General features: G+C 46.9%; 9 protein-coding genes across 9 annotated transcripts; 5 read left to right on the top strand and 4 right to left on the bottom strand.

The window, feature by feature from the left end:
* Positions 1–1,485: 1,485 nt before the first annotated feature.
* Positions 1,486–4,424, bottom strand: BDBG_04262 (uncharacterized protein). The gene is made up of 3 exons (XM_031721604.1): positions 3,163–4,424; positions 2,552–3,086; positions 1,486–2,476 (listed from the first exon to the last, which is right to left on the bottom strand). Exons 1-3 carry the CDS (start codon positions 3,712–3,714, stop codon positions 2,031–2,033), a joined length of 1,533 nt encoding a protein of 510 aa, XP_031578215.1. The 5' UTR covers positions 3,715–4,424; the 3' UTR covers positions 1,486–2,030.
* Positions 4,425–5,074: 650 nt separating this feature from the next.
* BDBG_04261 (choline dehydrogenase) lies at positions 5,075–7,178 on the bottom strand (the record flags this gene model as incomplete). Its single annotated transcript, XM_031721603.1, has 2 exons — positions 5,075–7,052; positions 7,117–7,178. The coding sequence occupies 2 exons, from the start codon at positions 7,176–7,178 to the stop codon at positions 5,075–5,077; spliced, it is 2,040 nt and encodes a 679-aa protein (XP_031578214.1).
* An 86-nt stretch (positions 7,179–7,264) lies between these two features.
* On the top strand, positions 7,265–9,724 carry BDBG_04260 (uncharacterized protein; the record flags this gene model as incomplete). The annotated part of the gene is made up of 3 exons (XM_031721602.1): positions 7,265–7,491; positions 7,685–7,803; positions 7,870–9,724. The coding sequence occupies 3 exons, from the start codon at positions 7,265–7,267 to the stop codon at positions 8,013–8,015; spliced, it is 492 nt and encodes a 163-aa protein (XP_031578213.1). The 3' UTR covers positions 8,016–9,724.
* BDBG_04259 (CFEM domain-containing protein) lies at positions 7,582–12,806 on the bottom strand. The gene is made up of 10 exons (XM_031721601.1): positions 12,498–12,806; positions 11,445–12,409; positions 11,254–11,392; positions 11,011–11,198; positions 10,913–10,949; positions 10,780–10,847; positions 10,341–10,723; positions 10,204–10,271; positions 8,191–10,148; positions 7,582–8,004 (listed from the first exon to the last, which is right to left on the bottom strand). The coding sequence occupies exons 2-9, from the start codon at positions 11,529–11,531 to the stop codon at positions 9,859–9,861; spliced, it is 1,260 nt and encodes a 419-aa protein (XP_031578212.1). The 5' UTR covers positions 11,532–12,409; positions 12,498–12,806; the 3' UTR covers positions 7,582–8,004; positions 8,191–9,858.
* BDBG_04258 (uncharacterized protein) lies at positions 12,754–13,013 on the top strand (the record flags this gene model as incomplete). Its single annotated transcript, XM_031721600.1, has 1 exon — positions 12,754–13,013. Exon 1 carries the CDS (start codon positions 12,792–12,794, stop codon positions 13,011–13,013), a length of 222 nt encoding a protein of 73 aa, XP_031578211.1. The 5' UTR covers positions 12,754–12,791.
* A 368-nt stretch (positions 13,014–13,381) lies between these two features.
* On the top strand, positions 13,382–15,088 carry BDBG_04257 (oxidase; the record flags this gene model as incomplete). Its single annotated transcript, XM_002625342.1, has 7 exons — positions 13,382–13,547; positions 13,603–13,721; positions 13,776–13,806; positions 13,878–14,027; positions 14,087–14,416; positions 14,477–14,651; positions 14,758–15,088. The coding sequence occupies 7 exons, from the start codon at positions 13,382–13,384 to the stop codon at positions 15,086–15,088; spliced, it is 1,302 nt and encodes a 433-aa protein (XP_002625388.1).
* A 735-nt stretch (positions 15,089–15,823) lies between these two features.
* BDBG_16991 (uncharacterized protein) lies at positions 15,824–16,231 on the top strand (the record flags this gene model as incomplete). Its single annotated transcript, XM_031724819.1, has 1 exon — positions 15,824–16,231. The coding sequence occupies one exon, from the start codon at positions 15,824–15,826 to the stop codon at positions 16,229–16,231; it is 408 nt and encodes a 135-aa protein (XP_031578210.1).
* A 457-nt stretch (positions 16,232–16,688) lies between these two features.
* Positions 16,689–18,122, top strand: BDBG_04256 (uncharacterized protein; the record flags this gene model as incomplete). The annotated part of the gene is made up of 3 exons (XM_031721599.1): positions 16,689–17,552; positions 17,693–17,721; positions 17,784–18,122. Exons 1-3 carry the CDS (start codon positions 17,270–17,272, stop codon positions 18,120–18,122), a joined length of 651 nt encoding a protein of 216 aa, XP_031578209.1. The 5' UTR covers positions 16,689–17,269.
* Positions 18,123–18,618: 496 nt separating this feature from the next.
* BDBG_04255 (uncharacterized protein) lies at positions 18,619–21,164 on the bottom strand. The gene is made up of 2 exons (XM_031721598.1): positions 20,062–21,164; positions 18,619–19,984 (listed from the first exon to the last, which is right to left on the bottom strand). The coding sequence occupies exons 1-2, from the start codon at positions 20,730–20,732 to the stop codon at positions 19,339–19,341; spliced, it is 1,317 nt and encodes a 438-aa protein (XP_031578208.1). The 5' UTR covers positions 20,733–21,164; the 3' UTR covers positions 18,619–19,338.
* Positions 21,165–21,301: the final 137 nt, after the last annotated feature.

Raw genomic sequence — 21,301 nt, 5'->3', positions numbered from 1 at the left:
CCCGTTTGAACCTTTCCTTTTGACCAAAAAAAAAAAAAAAAAAAAAAAGAAAAACCAACAGTAAAGCAACAACAGAAACAAAAAGCAATAAATCCAGTAGAAAGTCAGGCAGGCAGAGAGATATGATCAATATCTCCTCCCCTCTTTAGATTTTTTGCTTGCTCACAGAGGGGTATATATATAGATGCAACCACAGAAGTATATAGCAGGTAACTGTAGAGGAATCCTGGAATTATCGTAGAAAAAAAGACCTGGTCTTCTTTTATCCAAGCAGGCCACCAGCTGGAAGAACCCGTAGTAGAGTACGCAGTAACAGATCACTGAGTTGAGTGAGATAGGAGAGGGAATGAAGGGATGATGATGATGATGATGCGAGGAGGAAATAGAGCAGCATCAGCCCGCTTTATTTAATGGTCAAGCCATCGCTTACCCTCCCTTCCCTTCCCTCCCATCCATGATCTGAGAGCTCTGAATGCTGTGTTCGTTCCCGTTTTACCGCTCATATATATATATAGAGAGAGAGAGAGAGAACTTGTTTGATTTATTTACTCTATCTATTATGTACTTGTCTATTCATTTTATTTAGCCAGTTCTTAAAACGTCATTTCTGGAGTTGCAAGAGTAGCTCTTTTAAAATCTGCTTCAGATACAATAAGTGTTTCATTTAATAAATAAATAAGAAATAAATAAAACAAAATAACAGACTCAAACCAGAGTTATCAAAAACATATCTAAACAACCGTCTGAGCTCTTCGTTCGTCTGAATCGAAAAAATACAAGCTGCTTGTAGTTTGGTTACTACGATTTGGCCGTGGCATTTTCCAGAACAGGACGTGCGAATACGCGCATGGAGCACGCCGCCCGATTTTTGTTCGCTGAATGAAAAATGGTGCAGACAAAGACTACTAGCAGCCAGCTGGGAAAGAAACTCCCTCACCCATGAACGTCTTCTACCACCGACCGACCTTACCAAGGTAGCCTTAACTCAAAGATGACAAGACATTTGGAATTTATTCCACATCTTCCCTTCCCTTCCCTTCTTCCTCCATTTCTCTTCCCATCCTCATTTCTCCTTTCCCGCTCATTCTTCATCCTAGCAACGTGGAGGGTATCAAGACTTTGAAAAAAATAAAAATAAAAATAAAACCTACATAGCCAAACCAAGCAGAAGCGAAAAGGATCACCAAGTTACATCCACCTCCTTCCCGCGAACTGTCCATCCATCCATCCATCCTCTTGCCTTGCTTGGTGCTCGAGAGAGGCTTGCCATACCAGATCCCGACCCCTGCCAGTGTGGGGTACCTCAAGGGAAATCAATCAGGTCGTATCCGGGTACGAATTTCTGCGGTGTACTTGCAGAGCAAGCTCGTCTGTGTCCTCCATCCACCGCTACCTGAGCACCGGGCAGCAAGCAGCAGGCGCCAGGAGGTGGTGGGGGAGGAATTTCTGCCGTAGGAAAAAAACTCTCGCAGGAGAAAACGAGCCGTTGAACTTTTTAGGTTTTGAAGTTTTTTTCCCCCTTCTTTTTCCAAGACACACAAGAAATCCCTGAACTGTGCGCATCACGCACCTAGCTGACATGATTAAAAGATAACCAAACCTGTATAGAACAAGCGGTGCTCTGTGGCAGTCATTTCGTTTCCAGACAGTGGAGCAAACACGTCAATTGAGAGAAGAACAATGAAAAGGGTGGCATCATATCCTAGGACTAACAAGAAATACTATACATCAGCCAGGCATACAGAAAAAGAATCACAGAAACAGGGCAGCATGCTCGGATTTTCAGATGACAACATTAACATGGGGAGAAGTTGCTGTTGGGGCTTCTGATAATGATACAGTATCAGGTCCTAACCAACAAATTCTCACCCACCAGGAAATCTGCTGAACCTGACAAAAATAACAAGAGTGAAACATCCACAGGCGGCGAATGGTATATCTAGTCGCATGGATATAATAACCAATGAGCGAATAACCAATAAAAACAAAAAAGCGTAATGAAAAAGTCAAAAAAGGGACTTGTGCGTAATTTAGTAATTCATAGCATCTTTGACGTGGTCTCCATCACAATCATCAAAAACTAGCGAAGGGCGTAGACAGTGAGACCCTTGCTCCGGCTTGTGAATCTTCAATATCCAAAAAAGATAATCCTCCAACGGAAGGAGGTTTAAAAGGACAGAATTTCCCCACCATGCTAACCCGCAGATAATCGCGCCGGCAAACGCATCGAGAATGAAATGGTTAGCGGTTGCCACTATCGCAACGAGAATGGTAAACGGGTACGTAATCCCGACAACAATAGCTACGATGCGCTCCCAAGCTAGGGGGCGGATTTTGGAGGCGAGGCCAGGGAGAGAAAAGTTGAGAAAATGTGGTAGTAAGGCTCGGGATCGAGTGTGCTCAGAAGGAAGCGGAATGGTTGTTATAGTGATTCCGATCATCAGCGAATATCCAAAATGTAGAGATGGCATGGCGGCTAAAAGTAAGTAGAGGAACAAAGGGTGAGCAAGAGACTCCACACATATGGAAGGCTGTAGATCTTGACACTGACCAAATTGATTACAAAATTTGTTCTGCGTCCAAACACTGCTTGCACCACCAACCCCGTGAACTGTATCAACAAATCCATAGCTCCTTGAAAACTCACCAACCAACCCAGTGACTGATCGATCGCTAAGAAGCCGAGGTGGCATGCACGGCCACAGCGTGAATACCACAAATGCAAGCAGGTTACAAAATGCTAGAGTCCGCCTGCGAGCTTGATAGAGCTCTGAACCTGTAAGGACATTGCTTTGATAACCCTCGAGCTTCATGGAATAACGGTCTGCAGGTCGATTTCTCGTGATGCTGCAGTAGTAAAGCCAAACAAGGAAAGCAATCGTTCCAGGTATATGAATAAAAGAGTAGAGCCAATTAGTACAAGTCAGTAGTATCGGGTGGTGGAGGAAATAATGTTGTATATGTAGCTCCCAGAATATGTGGAGACTTTCCTCTAGCTTTATGAGTTGTAATGCATGCTTTCGTGCGATGTCCACTGTTGCATCTTGAAGAGTGACCGCGGTGAAGGCTCGCGCAAGTTGATATGTCTATATATAATGTCAGCATATGAATTTAGGCATAGTTTCATGTGTTCTCTAAACTCTAGCACAAAAGGTGACGTACCCAATACACCAATGTCCAGTACCAACATTCCACTAAAAACGGGAATCTCCGAAGAAATCTGCTGAAACATCGATTCCGATATTTAGCTGTATTTGGCGTCATAACCTCTCTCTTCCATGACCACAACCAAATCTGGCGAGTTCTCCATGGCGGTTCTTGCTCTAGAAGCAAAGATGGAGATAAGGAACAGTACAAGTGGGTTGACATCGATCCATCGTGTGTACTGGTAGTCGTTGATAACCCATCCTCAACGCTGCCAACTGTTTTATCCGTGAATTCATCACTTGTAACCGAACTAGGCCTTGTTGTATCGTGGGTAAATGGACGGGATATCTCAGATGATCGGTTGATCCATGTTCCCCCCACAAGCAGTGTAATAACCACCAATGGTTCCAAAAAAGTCCCGATCCCCATGCCCTGGATTGTAGATATGGTCAAAGAGGCGCAAACAGAATAGAATAAAACGTGCACAGATGTTGGATCGCGAGATCCAGAAACCAAAACAGGAGGTAATAAGTAGTCAAAAGGGTAGCGATCTGAGGTTGAGTCCATACGCCGTTAAAAAGAAGAAAAGAAACCGACGAGGAATCCGCAAAACCTCACCACGATGAGACGATATGAGATGTTTCAAGCGATATCATTCAAAGCATCGCGGAAGCCATTATTCATGAAGGGATATCCGATGCTAGGATTGGTCTCTGGGCTCCGAGTCACTTGCCTAAAATATGACAATAAAAACCAGATAAAAGAGGATGCAGATAACTTCTCATGGTATCATGTATAGCATAATAAAGAAAAGAAAAGGTACATGCCATCTGATGCCTGAGAAGGGCAAATATAATGGGAAAATACCATTGTTGAGCCCAGCCATTCATTGCGAAGGAAGTTGCACACCTCGCTGACCTCTGGGGCGCCACCAATGGCAATCAAAAGGAAACCACATTGGATACAAATCCAATTCTACTCTTGGCTGTACAACAAAAGATCGATATCACCCAACTATTAGAGGCATAATAGTACATGTGGAACCTGAGATAGGTGCGGTGTATAGGGAGGCATTGTCGTAGATCTGAGATCGTCTTTGCCATGGAGGGGGGCAGGCAGCAAAGGCGATGTGGAAAAAGCCAGAGCAGAAGGCTTGTGAGCAGATTTGAAGGCATCCCGTCGTCAGAAGCAGAGAGTGAGGCTCCATATTTAGTTTCATTAAACGCAAAGGGGTTCCTAGGGCCTTTAGCCAATATGCTAGAGTGAGTACGTGAGAGATAGTTGATACATAAGCTGAATGAGACTATGTAGGTAGGTTAGTTAAGTGAGGGTTGGAAATGGATGACTAAGATATAAATCTTGGCGGGGATCAGTGGCAACTCCTTAATCATAAAATATGCTCTAACAACGAAATCTCTTATACGTCGGTGAAGCATAGTCCGTTAATTTATCTAATGGCATATACAGCTAGGAACCTTCAGGTGTTGACGCCTTCATCTAAGAAACCCAACACTTCTACGAGAATAAAGTTTGAAAGGATTGAGCCATCATCGTAAACTTACTCGTATCTCACTCAATGAATCTGTGTGGTTGAACAGGTTGAATAATATAAGTCGTGGCTCTTATATGCAGATTATTGTGCTCAAATTGAAGGGCACACATCGCTCAGCAAAGGAGAAAGGAAGAAAATAGTAGTGGCTAAATTAGAAGGAAATATATATAGAGAATACAAAAATCAATGTACAGTGCAGACAGGTTCCTATTTCTATTAACTAAAGCAGGGTGGGTATATCATTTGGAAAGGGAATTCAGTCCCTTTCCCTGCGAAATGTATATGTACGGTGACTCCGTTATTATGGCGGGAAGGCATAAAATGACAACCTGGTTGACTACCCTTATTTTTTTATATGAATTTTTATGTTTATTTTTAGTCCGTGGCAGCCTCAAGAATGACATCCGCAGCCTTCTCGCTGATCAGATAGATTGGCACGGCAATGTAGAAGCCAGGTATCTTGGGGAAGACAGAGGCATCAACAACACGCAGGCCCTCAACGCCACGGACGCGGAACTTGGAATCCAACACAGCCATCGGATCATCGTCGGCACCAATAGGACACGTGCACGAGGCATGGTGGCCCCACGCTTCGTTCTTGATGAACTCCTTGAGGCTCTCGGTGTCATTGGCTCGCTCAGTACCAGGCCAGACTTCCTTGAAGCTGCCCTGGATGGGCACGACGTTCTTGAAGATCTCTCGCGACAGCTCCATCCCCTCAACAACGGCCTGTAGATCCTTCTCGTCAGCATCGTCTGTCGTGACGCCAGCGTCGAAGTAGTTGAAGTTGATCTCGGGCATGTCGCGGGGATCCTTGGAGCGCAGCTTGACAGTGCCAGCATTGTTGCGCGTGTGTGCTTTGAGCGGGATCCAGGTCCAGTGACGAGCGTCGGAAAGGCCTTTAACGGAGTAGCCGGGATAGTAGCCGGGGAAGAAGGCTGGGGCGCCAGATATAAGGAGATCGGGATCACCGCTTGCAGCAGAGGAACGTTTGACCACTGCGACAGCAAGGCCGTTGGTGGTGTAAGTTCCTTTTCCAAGAGCCAAGTGGCCGGTCAAGTACTGCTCAAGGCATGGGTCTGGATCGGTGGTCAAGAAAGTACATTTGGAGGTAAGGAGGAAATCGGTTTCGGTCTCTGCAACAAGACCCATCTCGTAGCGGTCCTGGAGATTCTGGCCAACTCCGGGGAGGTCGACGAGGACTGGGATGTCGAATTTCTTCAGCTCATCCTTGGGCCCGATGCCACTGAGTTTCAGTAATTGAGGCGTATTAAATGCTCCGGCAGAGAGAATCACTTCTCTGGTAGCGGTGGCGCTGCCTGGGATTCCTTCCTTAGCGCCAGAAGCACGAGGGTCAGCTGAGTAGAGACTTTGTCCCTTGAGGAAATCTACACCAACGGCTCTCGGTGCAGGGCCAGAGTTATCGAATCGAACATTGGTTACAAGGGTATTGAGGGCAATGTCCAGATGGTATTTCCTCGACCCATCTTCGTTGACTGCATTGGCGGTTTGGAGGATGAATTCGCGAGGACCATTCCGTTTATACTCCGGAATATTGACCGCGATGGGGACCTGGTATACGGCCTCAGTGGAGTCACGGAGCGGGGTGTCGACGTTGATATCAGAAAGCAAAACCTCCGCCAAGCCAGCGACGGTTGAGATCACTTTGCCGACACTTTTGCCCATGGCAGTGCCAATCGCAACGACCAGGGAGATAAGTTTGAGATCCTGCAAAACGAGGCCCAAGTCTGTTAGGCTGGTTTCGAACCAGCCTTCGAAGCCGTGGCCGAGAAGACCATTAGGCATATATCGCGAGCGTTCCAGACGCTGAAAGAGTTTTCGCATCTTCTCCGGGGCCCAGGAATCGTCATCAGTGATGGTCTGGATGTTAAGCCAGTCACTCTTGTGGGGATAAACACTAATCAATGCGTTGTGGGAGGCGCAACCTCCCAAAGTTCCGGCTCTTGGATATAGAATCCCCAAAGGTTCGGCATCTGCGGGTGGAGTCGCTCCGACATGAAATTGGCCATCAGATTTCCTGTAGGTAAATTTGGAGTCCTTCTTTTGGCGTTCGAGGTCGGGGTAATGGTTAACCCAGTAGTCCCAGCGCATTGGCTCATATTCTGTTGATTGCAAATGAAGAGCTGGGGTCTGATACACGATAGAATCGCCCTGGTCATCGCCAGCTTCTATCAGAAGCACTTTGTGCCCTGCAATAGCAAGTCTAGATGCGAGAGGGCCCCCTCCTGGGCCAGATCCGACAATGACATATTCATATTCGTCTGTGGTATTGGACGATTGATGTTTGTCTATGACACCATTAAGGTGGTTGTGATGCTTTCCGTGAACGCTGCTAGAAGTGTCAGTAGATGTCACATTTTTTAATAACTTCGTCTGAACCAACTCCTGACACTTACGTCGCAGCCAGCACGTCAGAAGCGACGAGAGCGAGCAAGACAAGGCCCTGTCGAGGGAGCATATCGTCAAGAGGCTTGGCCGAATGTAAGTGAAATATCTTTGCAAATCGCCGCCGGCTACAAGAAACGCAGCCTCACAGAAGGCGAAATGTTCAAGTTGCAAATGCCCGAAGACGAAGCAAAGGAACAAAGAGAAAAGAGAAATAGAAACGAGAGACGATACGCGGAGGAACAGCTGCCCGACACGGAGAACTCAAACTCTTTCCAATCCCCCTTTCTCTTGAGCTCCCGTGAAGAGCAGGACTTAACGTTGAGCATAAAAGGCTCCGTGGAGTCTGGAGTTAGAGCTGGAGCTACGGATATTGGTGGAGATAGGTGGATGCTATGAGTATTATCCATTGCAACAGACTATGTTAGTAATGATCTCACCCTCCATCGGCCAACTTACACATGCTAATGGGGTGCTTTTTTATTTATTTATTTATTTTTTTCCCGCAGTGGATGGCGCTCCCGGCGTCCGCGTCCCGCTCGCAGGGGACTTTCTCATCAGGCGCCGGGGTGAACCCAGCTGCTGGCGGCTCAGTTTGGTTTCCCAGCAGCCTTCCAGAGTTGGGATAGGCTACACTCAGATGTGGTATGAAAGTGTTCTGCATGATATAGATCTTCACCCCTCGGCACGGCTCAGAGGTAGCTGGCCCTGGGACACTCATGAATCCCCTGCTCGATATCCTGGTGCTAACCTATTCTTAACAGATGACGGAGCGGGTGGAATTGAGTTCAACATGAATGCAACATCCCCTGACGATCGCATTTTTGACCCTGGTCCCGTTCGCTCGTTCAGGTGGTGGGATGGGCGGAGTAAACAGCAGGACGACACCACCCGGAGTTCTACAGGATAGGCCTCATGTTAGTTACTTCGGCCGGAAAAACATTCGGCGTCAGCTCTAGCATCGGTGAGAGAAACAATCCGATGAAGGGGACACGGAGTTACGCAGCGTATAAAAGATCTCATACTGATACTGATACTGATGATGATGATGATGATTGTCCAATATTTCTCAAGGCTGTATCTACCTTTGCGTACCCTTAACTCCAACCCAATACCAACCTCTCGCGTTGAGTGCGATGATGCCTAGAATAATCATAGGGTTGGAAGCAGGAGCGCCAGGCGCTTGACCAGGTTTCGCTGCCGGTAGTCTCCACACAAATTGCGATTTTGCGATTTTGCGATTTCGCTCAGACGAACCGGTTATATTTGTATGACTGTTACGAACCGTCGTCGACCGTTCAAACTCAGCCGTTTCTCAATCCTGAATGGGCATCATGCATCGGAGACATTAGCAGGAAATGGAGCTCATCTTCGGCGCCCTTCACAACACCCCTTCAGAGGCTCTCTAATGCGCCATTGGTAGCTAGTCACGACTAAGGAAATCCGTCGCATGGCAGTTGTCGATCCTAACTTCGGACTCGACGGAGAAAATGTCCCCGCCAAGTGCGTTCTGCGGAGTGTTGGAGGTATGGTTGTCAGTCTGTAGGTTTCGCAGCGATGTTCAGGAAGTCTTCTAGAATGCTGAGGATCGAGTTGGGCCCAATAACAGCAAGGCAATACCCAAGAAAAAAAACCAAGAGGGAGCCTTTTCTGCCTTTGAAACAATAGTCGAATCGCAATTATTCGTTCTGTTCTGCCACGCGAAACTTTTGGCTCCACTATGCCTATCTGACGAACTGTTATTTTGGTAAAATGCCTGCCAGGGCTGCTAGGGATTTCCCGCTTGGGCGTTGAGGTCTGGTCGGAACCTTAAAAAAGAGCTTGCATGCCGATCATCTGCCAGGTATCAAAACTAAGCTGCACAATATCCATGGAGTAAGCGCTAAATGCTCCAGCACGGTGGGTGGGATTAGCACAATAACAAGGTACCACGGCCCCAGCCAGTCACTTTGCATGATCATAAGTTAGTTCAAACTCTCATGTTCATACTTGCCTCCGGAGTTGGGGGAGCTTCGGCTCGGGTAAAGGCTGAATATGCTAGGATTGCGGCTGGAAAATGCTTTGAATTTTCCCGTATACTGCGCAAACTTCAATTTTACTAGTTAGAGTATATAACTATATGTCATAGGGAGTATGAGAGGAGGCGATAATTGATTATTGTCGCGAGACCGTATTTTAGCTGTGGTGAGAGTACACAATGGTCCGTTGACCATGATTCCAAAATGGGACAAATGCTTAATTTCGTCTCGTCCAACCTGCCTCGGAGGCTCCGAACGAGCAACCCCAAGCCGTGTGCCGTGTGGGAGGGAATAGTGGAAACGGAGGCTCCACTTAGAGCCATGTTCCCCTTTGTTGGTAGCGTTTAAATGTGATTACGCAGGATGCTTATGTGTATTTTTTTTGAAGTGGTTGAGCCAGGATATTCTGCAGGAATGAAAGCCCCCTTTTCTGTGCCGCCAATAATATTACTCTCAACTGAAAAGCCTAGCAAATCATACAAATAGGGAAAATGGGGAAGATTGAGAGAGAAACGAAAGAACAATGGGTCTTGCCCACTGTATGACTCTAGCGAGCGTAAATTTAGTATCAGGGATCTTAAGATCAATAAGCAGATGAGAAAACGAAAGGGCGATTATCACAAGTCTAAAACAGTAGCGACAGAAATAGAATGGAACACGGCATGGCTTAAAAAGATAGGCAGAATCATATTTCGGCAAATAGGCGGAGCAACCAGACAGACTGGCAGCCGGATCCTACTTAGGATTGAAGTAGCTGTACTGGAGTCGAGCATTATAGACATCGACCAGAGGCAATGAGTCCGAATCGTGAAACCCGGGCTTTTGAGGCGTTCGTTGCGAGTTGCGTATTGCGGACTCTTCATGCGATGAGCTATTACCGAACGTGCCAGATTTCTGATGCTGAGTGTAGGAGAAGAAGCTGGGAAATAGTCTTCGGAGGAGGGATCGCATTGCTGGCATGCATGCGCAGATTATGCCCACATGGATTTCAATTGTACTCCAATATCCCATTTCGACGTAGTCCCCTGAAAACTGGTTTAGTCTGAATTCGTGGACATGAAATTAAAAGGGTAAACTCACAAGTGAAATTGTGCGATTTGGCAAATTCAAGAAGAGTATGGAGGCGGAGAATGCTGACGATAGTGACGCTATCAAGTTTTACTGTCAGCCTTCTCTGTTGCAAGAAGATAAAGTTGGAAAAGGAAACATCAACATACAAAGAACCGACGCTGAACATGATGCATATGTGGATCTTCTTCCTGCGCCAAAGGTCCATTTTCGATAACTCCCTTAAGGGAAGAACTAGAGTAAGTAGGTCCAAGACAATATTAAACGCCGCGCTTGTCCAGCCCTGCAGGTTGATATTATTGCAGTGGCCCGGGGTAGTGCCATCCCACCGGAGCCAGGCAAGTTTTATCGGTGAGCATTGGAACACCGACACAATGATGAAGACGAACCCGTATGCCAGTGTCAGGCCCATGACGACATAGATGGCTATCCTGAAACTTTTTTTTGGGAATATTCGAAGATAGAAGAAGTGGAGGGATATCTTTGTCGCTGTGAGAGCTGAAAAATAAATCCACTCATCCCAAAAGTATATCTAAGCCTTGGTCAGTCGCACGAAGACCCCCGAGAAAGGCACGCGGGGTTACTCACGTAAAGAACTTTTGTGATGTCGTCGAAATCAACATGCCATATGTCTTTCCCAAGGCCAGCATTTGCGACTATTTTAAATTGATTGTTAGCTATATTTTCCTGTGTGGTCAGGGTCAAGAATAGTGATACTCACTAAATACTGAGAACACGGTGAAGGGGACTGTGAACATCTAATATTTAGTTAGCAATCACCACTCAAACCGAAGGCCATAGTCATCATAGGGATCTAACCATCGCTATTATTATCATCGCATCGTCCATGCCAAATGGCCCACCGTTGAAAAAAGGCAACCTTGCCATCATCCGCAAACTGAAGGCCAACAGCGCGAGGCCTCCCCCAACCACACCCGTAACCGATATCAACTTAGTACGGTCCCGGATTGGGCGTCCGCATTTTAAATCAGAGATCCTCTTCGTTGCTGCATCACATCAGTAGCCGTGGATAGCGATCATGGAATAGAAGCCACCACCTACTCAACGATTCTCTAACTGTACATGTCCGTTCCACGCATGGTGCGATCTTAGCATCCAGCTGGTGGTTTGTGCAGGTATCCAAACACTTCACGTCAGTTGGCGCGCATAGTTCAGATATTGCCAGTTTCGTACACTCGATCTGAATACAATTAGCTATGTTTTATACTTATTCCTCAGGTTATACACCCTACCGTGCATTCAGGTACATATATCCTCTCTGCTTGCGCTGCTGAAACAAGGGCTGCAAACCCCGTCAAGAAGATGTTCAAACCCTTCATATCCACTTATCCACGGTCTAAGTACCATAGAGGCGCCGTGATACCCAATCACCGCGCATGTGGGAGAAACTGAGAGAAAGCCAAGGACAAATTCAACGGAAAGTGAAGAGTAGGCGAAGCGCGAGCCAGATGACTTCAACAGTCAGAGGTGCCAAAATCAGGAAATAAAATAAGAACGAGGCCAGCAATAATGAATGAAAATGGGAAATCCTGTTCTAAAGAATATCTACGCACGCCGGCGATTTTGAGGCTTGATAGCGAATTGTTCCTCACGGCGCGCAAGGATCAAGGAGGAGGAATTGTGACTTTAAAAAAAATATTGATGGACCTCCCTCAGGCCCGACGCGGGCGTCAGCTCCTGACGGGGATTCCGCACTCCACCTCCCGAAGAATCAGCCAGGGCTAACTACGGGAAGTCGTCCTCGGCTGTTGTCAAGGAATCCTCTCATCGAGGCCATGCTCATAGCTCCAGAGAACAACCCCCAAGAAGGAACGCAGCTATGACAAACAAACTTTTGTGTACGCAGCGTAAGCCACTGATGCTGATCAATGACCAAAGAAAGGCTGAAAGCCAAAAAGGCTCCAGTAACTCCTCTCACAGGTCAAACATGAAATCCCAGATTGAGGGCCGGCGGAGACATGATGAGAAGCTGTGTGGCCCCAGGGCAAACAAGCCAAGAGAATTCGGTAGAAGAGAGTCGCTTGCTGCTCGCAAGGCTTGTCAGATAGCAACACTCACTATAAGATTATGTACTGGGAAGAAGATGAGTTATCCCGTAGGTTCGTATGAAAGTTAAATTCTAACAGGAAGCTTGCTGGGCTTGTCGGAGATAATTCTTGGAGGCACGTTTGGCTGTGTCCTGTCCATGGTTCGAGCGCTAACAGAAAATAAGGAGGTTAGATACAGTAGTTTAGTTAGTTAGCTAGATAACTAGTTAGGGCAAGAAGCACCACGTGATTAATTACTCAACTCGCCAACCAACCACCAGCGTCGCTACATCGAACCCCTAACTATTCCAACATTCCGTGGTCTCAACACCGCAATCAATTGCAACAGCGACAAAACCAGGACGGCCCAGCGTGCTGGGAGATAGCGAGGAGCTGGCAATGCTTCTCCAGTTTTCGACCTCATGAGCCGCTCCTTGGCACTTTTAGGGCACTTAGCCCACAGCTAGTCCAAGATGGAATGGAATTCTGCACATCGTACTCTCTCTCCCTTTGTTAAGGTTATTTTTGAACCATGTGGGTTCGTTCCACTTCATGGTTCTATCCCAGAAAATGCCTACAAGGCTTGAAACAGGCTATTCTGACTTTACCTTACGCAGCGTAGTTCTCCAACCATCCCTTGTCTGGGATCCCTTGTCTGGGCGCGACAAAAGAAATTTGTACTGCGTCGATCTCGATTTTGATGCTGTCGAGTTTTCCACCCCAGCCCTCTGTCGTGGCATGAGAGGTCCCAGCAGGCTTCGCGACATGGGATGAAGCCACTCACATATGCCGGATTAGCACTATGCAGGAATAATATTCTTCGGAGACTTTTACTCCCGCTTCTTCTTTCAACTTATGTCATCCGGATATCGATCCTACCTAGTAGATATCCATCCGTTCACATTTTCTCTCCATGAAGTTAGCTTTTGTATAACCGCAGAGGTGCTTCGTTCTGTAACTCATTTTCTAGATCTTTGGTTGTTGGAGCTTGTCCACTCCTTTTCCAGACCCCGAATGGTGGTTTACCTAGGCAGATATTAAATTCCAATCATTCGTTTTCATATTTATTTTCTCTTTTTCTTGGAACCGTCGCCCTTTTATTTCTCATGAAGCTTTCAATTCTCTCCTTTGCCCTTCCCCTCATGGGGTTGGATGTGCTCGTCAATGCCTTCCCGTCTGCAGAAAACATTGCTAGATTCAATGTAGAGCAGTCCCAAAAAGGATGTCCGTACTCGCTGCTCCAAGCTGAGCTTAAGCACAAGCGGGAAAAGCGACTCTTTGTCGATACGATGAAGAAGCCCATCGAGGGTAAGATGGACAATTGGCTTATCTAGCTGTGATATTAAGCTAAAGTTGAACATAGTTACTGGAAAACATGCTTTCGTTCCACCAAACTTCGAAGCTGGTGACCAGCGAGGTCCTTGCCCGGGTTTGAACGCCTTGGCAAACCATGGATATATTCCACATAACGGAGTCACAACTGTACTTTAAAGCTACCCTATCTAGCTCATTGTGGAATCTAACGGGGGCCAACAGACAGCGCAAGTTATCTTTGCTATCAATGACGGTGAGAGCTAGCCACCAACTACCGCACCTTACGGCGTCTTGAGTTTTGATTAATATGACCTCTACATGTAGTATATGGAATGGGCATCGACCTTGCGACTATTCTTGGAGTCTTGGGAACAGTGTGGGTTGGGAACCCAATCTCCCTGACTCCGGGATTCAGCATTGGAGGGCCGACTAACCAGTCTGAAAATATTCTTCACGAGATTCTTGGATTGATTGGTATGAGTGGAAGTAGCTCCCGGCATTTTATTATCAGTGTTGTTGACAATTCGTCTCAGGCACCCCGCAAGGGCTTATCGGGTCTCACAACATGATCGAATCAGACTCTTCCAATACGCGGGATGATCTATATTCCACAGGAAACGCCCATACCCTCCGAATGGATAAGTTTATGGCTTGGTACAACATGTCTCGAGAGCACCCAGTCGGAGATTATAACATGGATATCATGGCACGACGTGCAGCGGACAGATTCCAAGAAAGCAAATTTGAGAACCCCTATTTCTACTATGGCCCTGTTACCGGTTTGATCAACCGCAACGCTGGGTATATTTTCCCTGGTCGACTATTCAGGAACCATTCCCGCGAAAACCCTCAGGGTACTTTGAGTGAGTGAAGGTCTCCCAGTATTCGGTGGACAGCGGCAATGCTAAAGAGGTTGATCACAGCAAAAAACATTATCAAGAGCTTTTACGGTATTTATGGCGAAGAGGACTGTCTCGAGTACAAGGAAGGCTGGGAAAAGATTCCAGAAAACTGGTATCGCACTCCAGTTGACTTCGGTTTAATCCAGTTCAATCTTGATATCATTGACTGGGTACTTAAATATCCCGAATTGGCAAGGTGAGTCTTTTGAACCACCCTTGGCTTCCATTCCAGGGGCGTATGAACATACCTACGTAAGGGTTTACAGGGAGCTCATATACTAACAAATATCTTCCCGTTGCAGCATTGGCGGTAACCTGGGTAAAATCGACTCTTTTGCCGGCCTTGACCTGGGAAATCTCACAACAGGCATCGCCAACATCGGCCACGTTTTCGAGGGCAACAATCTCATCTGCTTCCTGCTTCAGATCGTCAAAGCCTTCGCTCCAAACTCTCTATCTAGCACCATCGCCACACTCGAAGCCCCTCTAAAGCTCCTAACCGAGACCCTCAATGTTCCCCTCCTTGATCTCGACTGCCCTGCGCTGGCTGATCTAACCAAGGGCGGCAAGCCTATTTGGGATGTGTTGCTGGATACGTTCCCCGGTGCAAAGAAGGGAGGAACTCCACTCTGAATTCCGAACTGAGCAGGTCTAAAATTCTCAACTGAAGTCGTTGTCGGTGAGATTCATTGTAATATTTTCAGAAGCCATGTCGGCTTTGGCCGAAAGCAGCCTATTTGGATAATTTTCCTTCTTGACTTTTTTCTTTTTCTTTTTCTTTTTCTTTTTTTTCTTTTGGTCCTTTTAAACCTTTAGTATAAATTTATATATTGTGTCTGTGGATTCGTTCTCGCACAGTCGGACAGTCTTTCCCCCTGTCAAGTTGGCTACCAAACCTACCCAGCCTACTTATATACTTTCCTGCTATTATGCGTCCATAGTCCATTTGATATTAATTCCTTGGGCTCATTTATTTCAATGGGCGTTCCACGGTATGCTATAACGTACCTTTTTTTTGATTTTCAATTGGACCCCTTGTGGCAGGGAGATAGCAGAGAGACAAAAAACAAGGCAATCCCACTTATGTCCCATCTTGACGGTCGAGCTGGCTTACTGAGAGAGGCACGCCTTGATATCCTCGGCGGTACAAGCTTCGCTACTTCTTATCACTCTGCAATATCATCAGTACGGAATCATGAGACCAAGCAAATAATCTCTCACCTCTTTTCTTACCTCTTTCTGCTCCTCCGGCCTCCCAGCGACATGGCGCCGGGTTAAATGTTTGCCATCCTTGACTTGGTAGGTGACCCCAGAGGGCTCTCCTTATCATTTCCGCTCTCGTGGAAGTCGTCCCTGACGAAAGTGACCATGAAGCTGTTGCGTCCTGTCTCGGAATCCTTACTCAATGATAGCCATCCCAATAGAGCTCCCGTATTTCTCTTCGACTTGAGTACTGTGCTTCTGGAACTCGTCATCAATACGTTTTCCAACACCTTCGCTGAAGTACGACTCATCGAAAACGCCGGGACGATGCCAGGCTCCGCCTCCTTGCTCCATATGAAGGTACAAGGGATCCCACGATTTCAGTTTCCGCAAAACGCGAAGTCCAGTGTCCTTATTGGCCGTAGTGACCGTCAGGAAATACGGATAGTTTCAATGAAGGTTGAAAGAGCAAGGCTCGAGAATAGAAGATTGAATGGAAAGCAAATTAAGGGGGAATTGGCAGCGTCAGTACACAGTGCACCGATTTTATTGAAGGGGAGAATGAGAAACTGAACAAGACTGGGTATTTGATCGAGTATATACAGCTGAGCTCTCTCCCCCCATGATGCCCGCCAGGCTGTGAGCCAGGCGCATGACTGTTTGATGCCCCTGGCAACCAAAGAGTCAGAACGCCTCAAAAACTAAAATTCAGGCGGCTACTCGAGACAATTTGTGATTGATACAATGCGAGTAGAAAGCGACTGGTGGTAGGCATCTCCGTCAAGGGTTTTTGTGTCGGATTTGCGTTAAGGATCCCGTCCTACAGTAGTATCAAGGGGACAGGCGGCTAACAATTGACATCCGTGCCATGATCTGCTTGCTGGGGGTGCCGACTGCTTTGCCTCAAATATCGAGTCCAATGAGCCGGGAGGTTTCAACTTGTTGATGGGGCAAATGATGACTGAATGACAGGACGATTCTTAGCTCCGGGACGACAAAAAAATAGACCCGCATAGCCGCCGGCTCCTATTTTTTATCGAATTAGGGCACAGAGTGACAGTGAGAGGAGAACAAAATGAAGCCAGTCGGGATGCTTGCAACCTGTGAGAATAATGGGCGTGAGCTGACCTGCGGGACGAGCCTTAAATATGCACACACCACCTACCTAGGCACCTAGGCTATGTCTAATCTGGTCTTGAGCGAGCGACCTCATCGCAACCAAATTGCTCAAGGCCCTTCCGAGTAATTACTGCGCAAGATGGAGCTCCCTCTGTAATGCTCTGCTCTGCGAATTCGTTCTCCTGTCACGAAAGGAGAAACAGTGCGTGATAGCTCAATCGCTTAAACTCATCTACAAGATGTTTACGATATCATGTCGTCCCCTCTCTGTGTGTTAACTCGAGGCTCGAAGCTGGTTGGTAAACGCTGCCATACCTATGTTTTGCTTGATCCGCTCGTTCAGCGCGAAGGTAAACGGTGCAATGTCTGGAGCGCTGCAAAGGAGAACGACCCAATGCGCCAGTTTGTCCTCAAGTAGCCGGACGATGAAGACGCCCCCGTAGGGAGATGGAAATGTAGGAGCTGTTGTATAAATCTGGCTACATCCGTCGGATGGTCGATGTTGTCCCGCCTCCTTCTGATGTGGAGCCTCAGACCATGGTTCTCGAGGCATTCGAGAAATCGTTGTGCAGCGCAAGATCTATCGCAATTGGACTGGGACTATACACCACAAGAATATCGTTTATACAGGTTTGTTGCCGAGAACGGGACTTAACATTGAATAGACACTATGTGCCAGACTTGAAGATGGAGAACGTCCTAGTCAATGGGTTCGATAACAAGTCCCCAGGCTCCGGTGAACGTTTGGTAACAAAGATTGCTAATCTTGGGACGGGTATGTTGTCGCTACACGGCTGTCCAGCTCGCTGCTGCGAATGGCCAACTAAGGACCAGCTTGGCCGCCCTCTCAAGGCCCATCCATATCCGCAATCACTTACCATAGTCCTGAGATGTACTTCAACAAACCCTGAACAGCTGCAACAGATATATGGCCCTGGGGCATAGTAACTTCTTCCATACTCAAGACACCTCTTGCAGTAGATGATGCTTAACACATCTTACACAGTACCTGCACCTGCTTCAAGCCCACATCAATTTCAAGAAACCCGGAATGTTTGACTCTTTGGAGGTCGAGGGAACATTGACAGACAAGGAGAATGTTATCCGGGCGGCCATGGCACAAGAGTTTAGCCTTCACGCGATTGAGTATTATAACTCGAATCCTGTTACGCGGCAATTGCTGCCGCCAAAGGATGAAACAAGGACCGAGCATGATCACTGGGTAGTAAAACTCTTTGACAAGAATATTCCGGAAAAGGATATCGAGACAGCGCCCGTCGCACTCAATCCTGTTCCAGAACTACGGCCCAGTGCACTTGACCTTCTGAAGTATGGCTATATCTAGGGCGCCATCACTTCAGATGCCATTGGCCATGCTGTAAAAGGGACAGTACAAGGCCCTTTTGCAATCGTGTTTTCCCTAAAAGCAAGGATCAGACAAGACGAATATTAAGCAGGAACAATGGAAGATTGTATAAACCTATGACACCTCCCTCCTATTACTGGGTATGCAAAACCACATGAATACATGGCTCCTGGAATTGGCTTCCCACATTGCTCTAGCAGGTTGCCAGCTCAGCCCTCAGTAGATTAGATATATAAATGACGAGATTCCCATAATAACAGTGTTACATTCGTGTTATAATACGTTCGTTCAGGGGAAGCCAGAAAAAAATTTGTAGGCAGGCAGAATTACGGCTTGTGCAGTACATGCACAGCGCTCTGGTGCGCTTAAATAATTCACCAGTATTTGAGAGAAAAACCGTTAGTTCAAATCCTTGCCCCCGGGGGGGCTGGATCGGTATATGATATAATCAAATCAAATCAATCAATCAAGCCAATCTAGATCGTTTTTTACTTTATCATTATATTACGAGATTTATAGATAGTCAAGATATCTCTACAACTACAACTACTACACTGAAAATTAATGGGGGGCTACTACTATATTCAAACCTGAGATCTGAAGCCCTCACAGAAAATTTATAGTATCGCTATATAACTGCTAACTATAACAAGATAGACCGTTAATAATCTAACAGAATACGTAATTAAAGAAATCTAGTTAATAACCTCTCATAGCAGTCTGCTATGGTCATTTGACATTCAAAACATGTGAATATGTACAGAATATGTCGCTTATGTACACGTCTATAGGGGATATATAATCAGGCATAGCCGCATGTAGCAGTAGAAAATATTGGTTTGTGAGTGGCATCCAAAATTGATTCAACAAGTGCGAGGATGCCGAAGCATGCATAGATATGGGGTTGTTAGGCTGGAAATCCGGAGCATATGAGTTGGCACCTCCTTTTTTTCGCCGTTATTTATTGTACGTGCCAAAACAGTTCTGTTGACAAGACTTTTGAAAGTATTCGGGGCATGAAAACGGAAATTGTCCTGAAGATTGATTGGTGTCCTTTTGCTTTTTCTCTTCTATCTGGCTCCGTTGCTGTATGGATATGGCGACCAACGGGGCGTCTCAAATCTACACTTCATGAACCGTCCTCTTTTCAAATTTTACTCTCCGCGCCGGCATGGAGGTCGAGTTGGAATTTTTGTCATGATTCTGCTCTCCCTTCCTCCACCGCAACAACGACAATTACGCAGATATCATCGATTTTACCACCTCTCCATCTATCCCATGGATAATATCTCTGGGCCTGTTTCGCAAAGGGTCCGTCCCTGTGACGATCCATGCTGGCAACTTTGGCCTGCCGAACGACTGTAAGAGCGAGGAGGCTTTGTAAGGGAAGGTGCCGTGTTTGAGCGTTAGATCTTGGTTGCTGAGATTGGGGATCGTTCGCCAAGGTGGACGAGACCCTGGGCTCTGGGATAAGGCCGCCTTCATGAGTGAATTTATCGAGATCAGCGGCAACGCGAATCCCCGACTCCGAAGTAACATTCCAAGCGCCAGCGGTTATCATTTGGTCTGTTATGCTATTTAAAATGTCTTGGTTGAAAAGGTTGTCTAGGACCCCGTCGGTGGCAAGAATGAGCACGTCACCATGTTGCATTTTCAAATTGGTTACGCTCGCGTGGTGGGGGAGGTCCTCGAAGACTCGACCCCCGAATATTGACGATTGGATTCGCATGATTGGTGGGACCAAGGTGAGCTGGTACGGAGTATTGAAATCGTGCGTTTGAGGAACGGAGTAATGATGAATGGCTGCAAGTCGGCAAAGAATTGACCCTGAATCTCCGAGACTGAACGAAATTGTCGTTGTTAGTATTGCAAGCCCTTAAGTTTTCGTCATGTAAAGAACAGGAGGATGTATACATACTTCGCAAGTTCCACCCTGCCATCATTATGGGCAATGCCGATGCTAGCGGTACTTCCACCCGCAAAAATAGACTGATCTGCTTTGCATCTCTCATAACCGGCCTGCATTAGAGCCCTAGGCCTCACTTTTTCTAATTTTGAATTCCACTCCAACGCGGCTTGGGCCATGTTGCTGCAAAGAGCATGAGAGAAATCTGCCGGGTCCACTCCAGATTCGGACCAACCTCCTACACCATCTGCCACGCCAAAAGCGACAGCGCTGGGTTCATCATTCACCTTGCTCACAAAGAAGGCATCCTCTCCACTATCAAACCGGGACATTTTCCGAGCCAAAGCAGTTGTCCCGGTCTGCAAGCCAAGAGCGGCTTGCTCCTCCGGGTTAAAGCTAATGACATTTTTCGCAGGAGAGAGTTTTTGACCTTTCCCGGAGGCGGACGCGGCAATGCGATACGATATGCGACGTTCGGATAGAGAGGGAGGGCTCGAGTGGAACGACCTTTTCGACGTTGTGCTCCTCACGCGTGTAACTGGATATGCGCACGGGGGTCGAAGCCTCGCTCGAGAGGAAGCCAGCCCAGACAACACGGACCGACCGGATCCCACCACGTTCCACAGCTGCATTGGCCCCAGGCTCCGTAGCCTGCAGGTTCCGGCGGCTATCGCCGTGCCCATCCGATGTACTGAGCTCTCTGCCCTCCTGCGCAGGTAAGACCCGCGAGGGCATTGGGGACAAGCTCTGGAGTTCAACACAGGTGAAACACATGTGCTTGTGTGGCTTTAAGGGGAAATTATAAAAAAAAGTGCAGGCATAACAAATGTTGGTATGAGATACGGAATATTGTTGGTTGAGAAGCGCTTTATTATTGAAAAAATTGAAGCCGAGATTAAAGTTATCCGACCCAGCCGCCGAAAACCATGAAATCTCAATTCCTTGCTTGACCAATTAGCATTTCAGATACATAAATTTCAAAGAGTCTTCATAAAAACTGCATATGATATATTTAAACGATTTGAATTACAACAGTACCTCTAAATTCAGCCACCGTAAAGCAGAATCCTGGCTGAACCTGGTTAAATAAGCGCGCTTGCTTGTTGGTTGTAGACGCGCTAGTTTGGCGCCAATTACAACAACCCAGTTCATCCTTCAGGTTGGAACCGCTGAGAATATGGCATTTTAAAATGGAACAGCGAGTCCCAATATCATTATCGAGCGGAGTATAGCGCTGACCACAATGCAATGG

This window comes from Blastomyces gilchristii (assembly GCF_000003855.2).
Source record: "Blastomyces gilchristii SLH14081 genomic scaffold supercont1.7, whole genome shotgun sequence".
In the NCBI taxonomy this organism is placed as follows: Eukaryota; Fungi; Ascomycota; class Eurotiomycetes; order Onygenales; family Ajellomycetaceae; genus Blastomyces; species Blastomyces gilchristii.
The sequence above is the reverse complement of the archived record's forward strand: the minus strand, read 5'-3'. Positions and strand labels throughout refer to the sequence as shown.

Excerpts from the sequence above, each read along its gene's own strand:
- BDBG_04259 (XM_031721601.1), bottom strand. The coding sequence starts at position 11,531 with ATGAAGGGTTTGAACATCTTCTTGACGGGGTTTGCAGCCCTTGTTTCA. Across the intron at positions 10,848-10,912 it reads CACCGTGTTCTCAGTATTTA|TCGCAAATGCTGGCCTTGGG; the intron begins GTGAGTATCACT and ends AATTTAAAATAG. Across the intron at positions 10,724-10,779 it reads ACATCACAAAAGTTCTTTAC|ATATACTTTTGGGATGAGTG; the intron begins GTGAGTAACCCC and ends ACCAAGGCTTAG.
- BDBG_04255 (XM_031721598.1), bottom strand. The coding sequence starts at position 20,732 with ATGGGCACGGCGATAGCCGCCGGAACCTGCAGGCTACGGAGCCTGGGG. Across the intron at positions 19,985-20,061 it reads GGCAGGGTGGAACTTGCGAA|TCTCGGAGATTCAGGGTCAA; the intron begins GTATGTATACAT and ends AATTTCGTTCAG.
- BDBG_04262 (XM_031721604.1), bottom strand. The coding sequence starts at position 3,714 with ATGGACTCAACCTCAGATCGCTACCCTTTTGACTACTTATTACCTCCT. Across the intron at positions 3,087-3,162 it reads ACTGGACATTGGTGTATTGG|ACATATCAACTTGCGCGAGC; the intron begins GTACGTCACCTT and ends CATTATATATAG. Across the intron at positions 2,477-2,551 it reads CAAATTTTGTAATCAATTTG|CCGCCATGCCATCTCTACAT; the intron begins GTCAGTGTCAAG and ends ACTTACTTTTAG.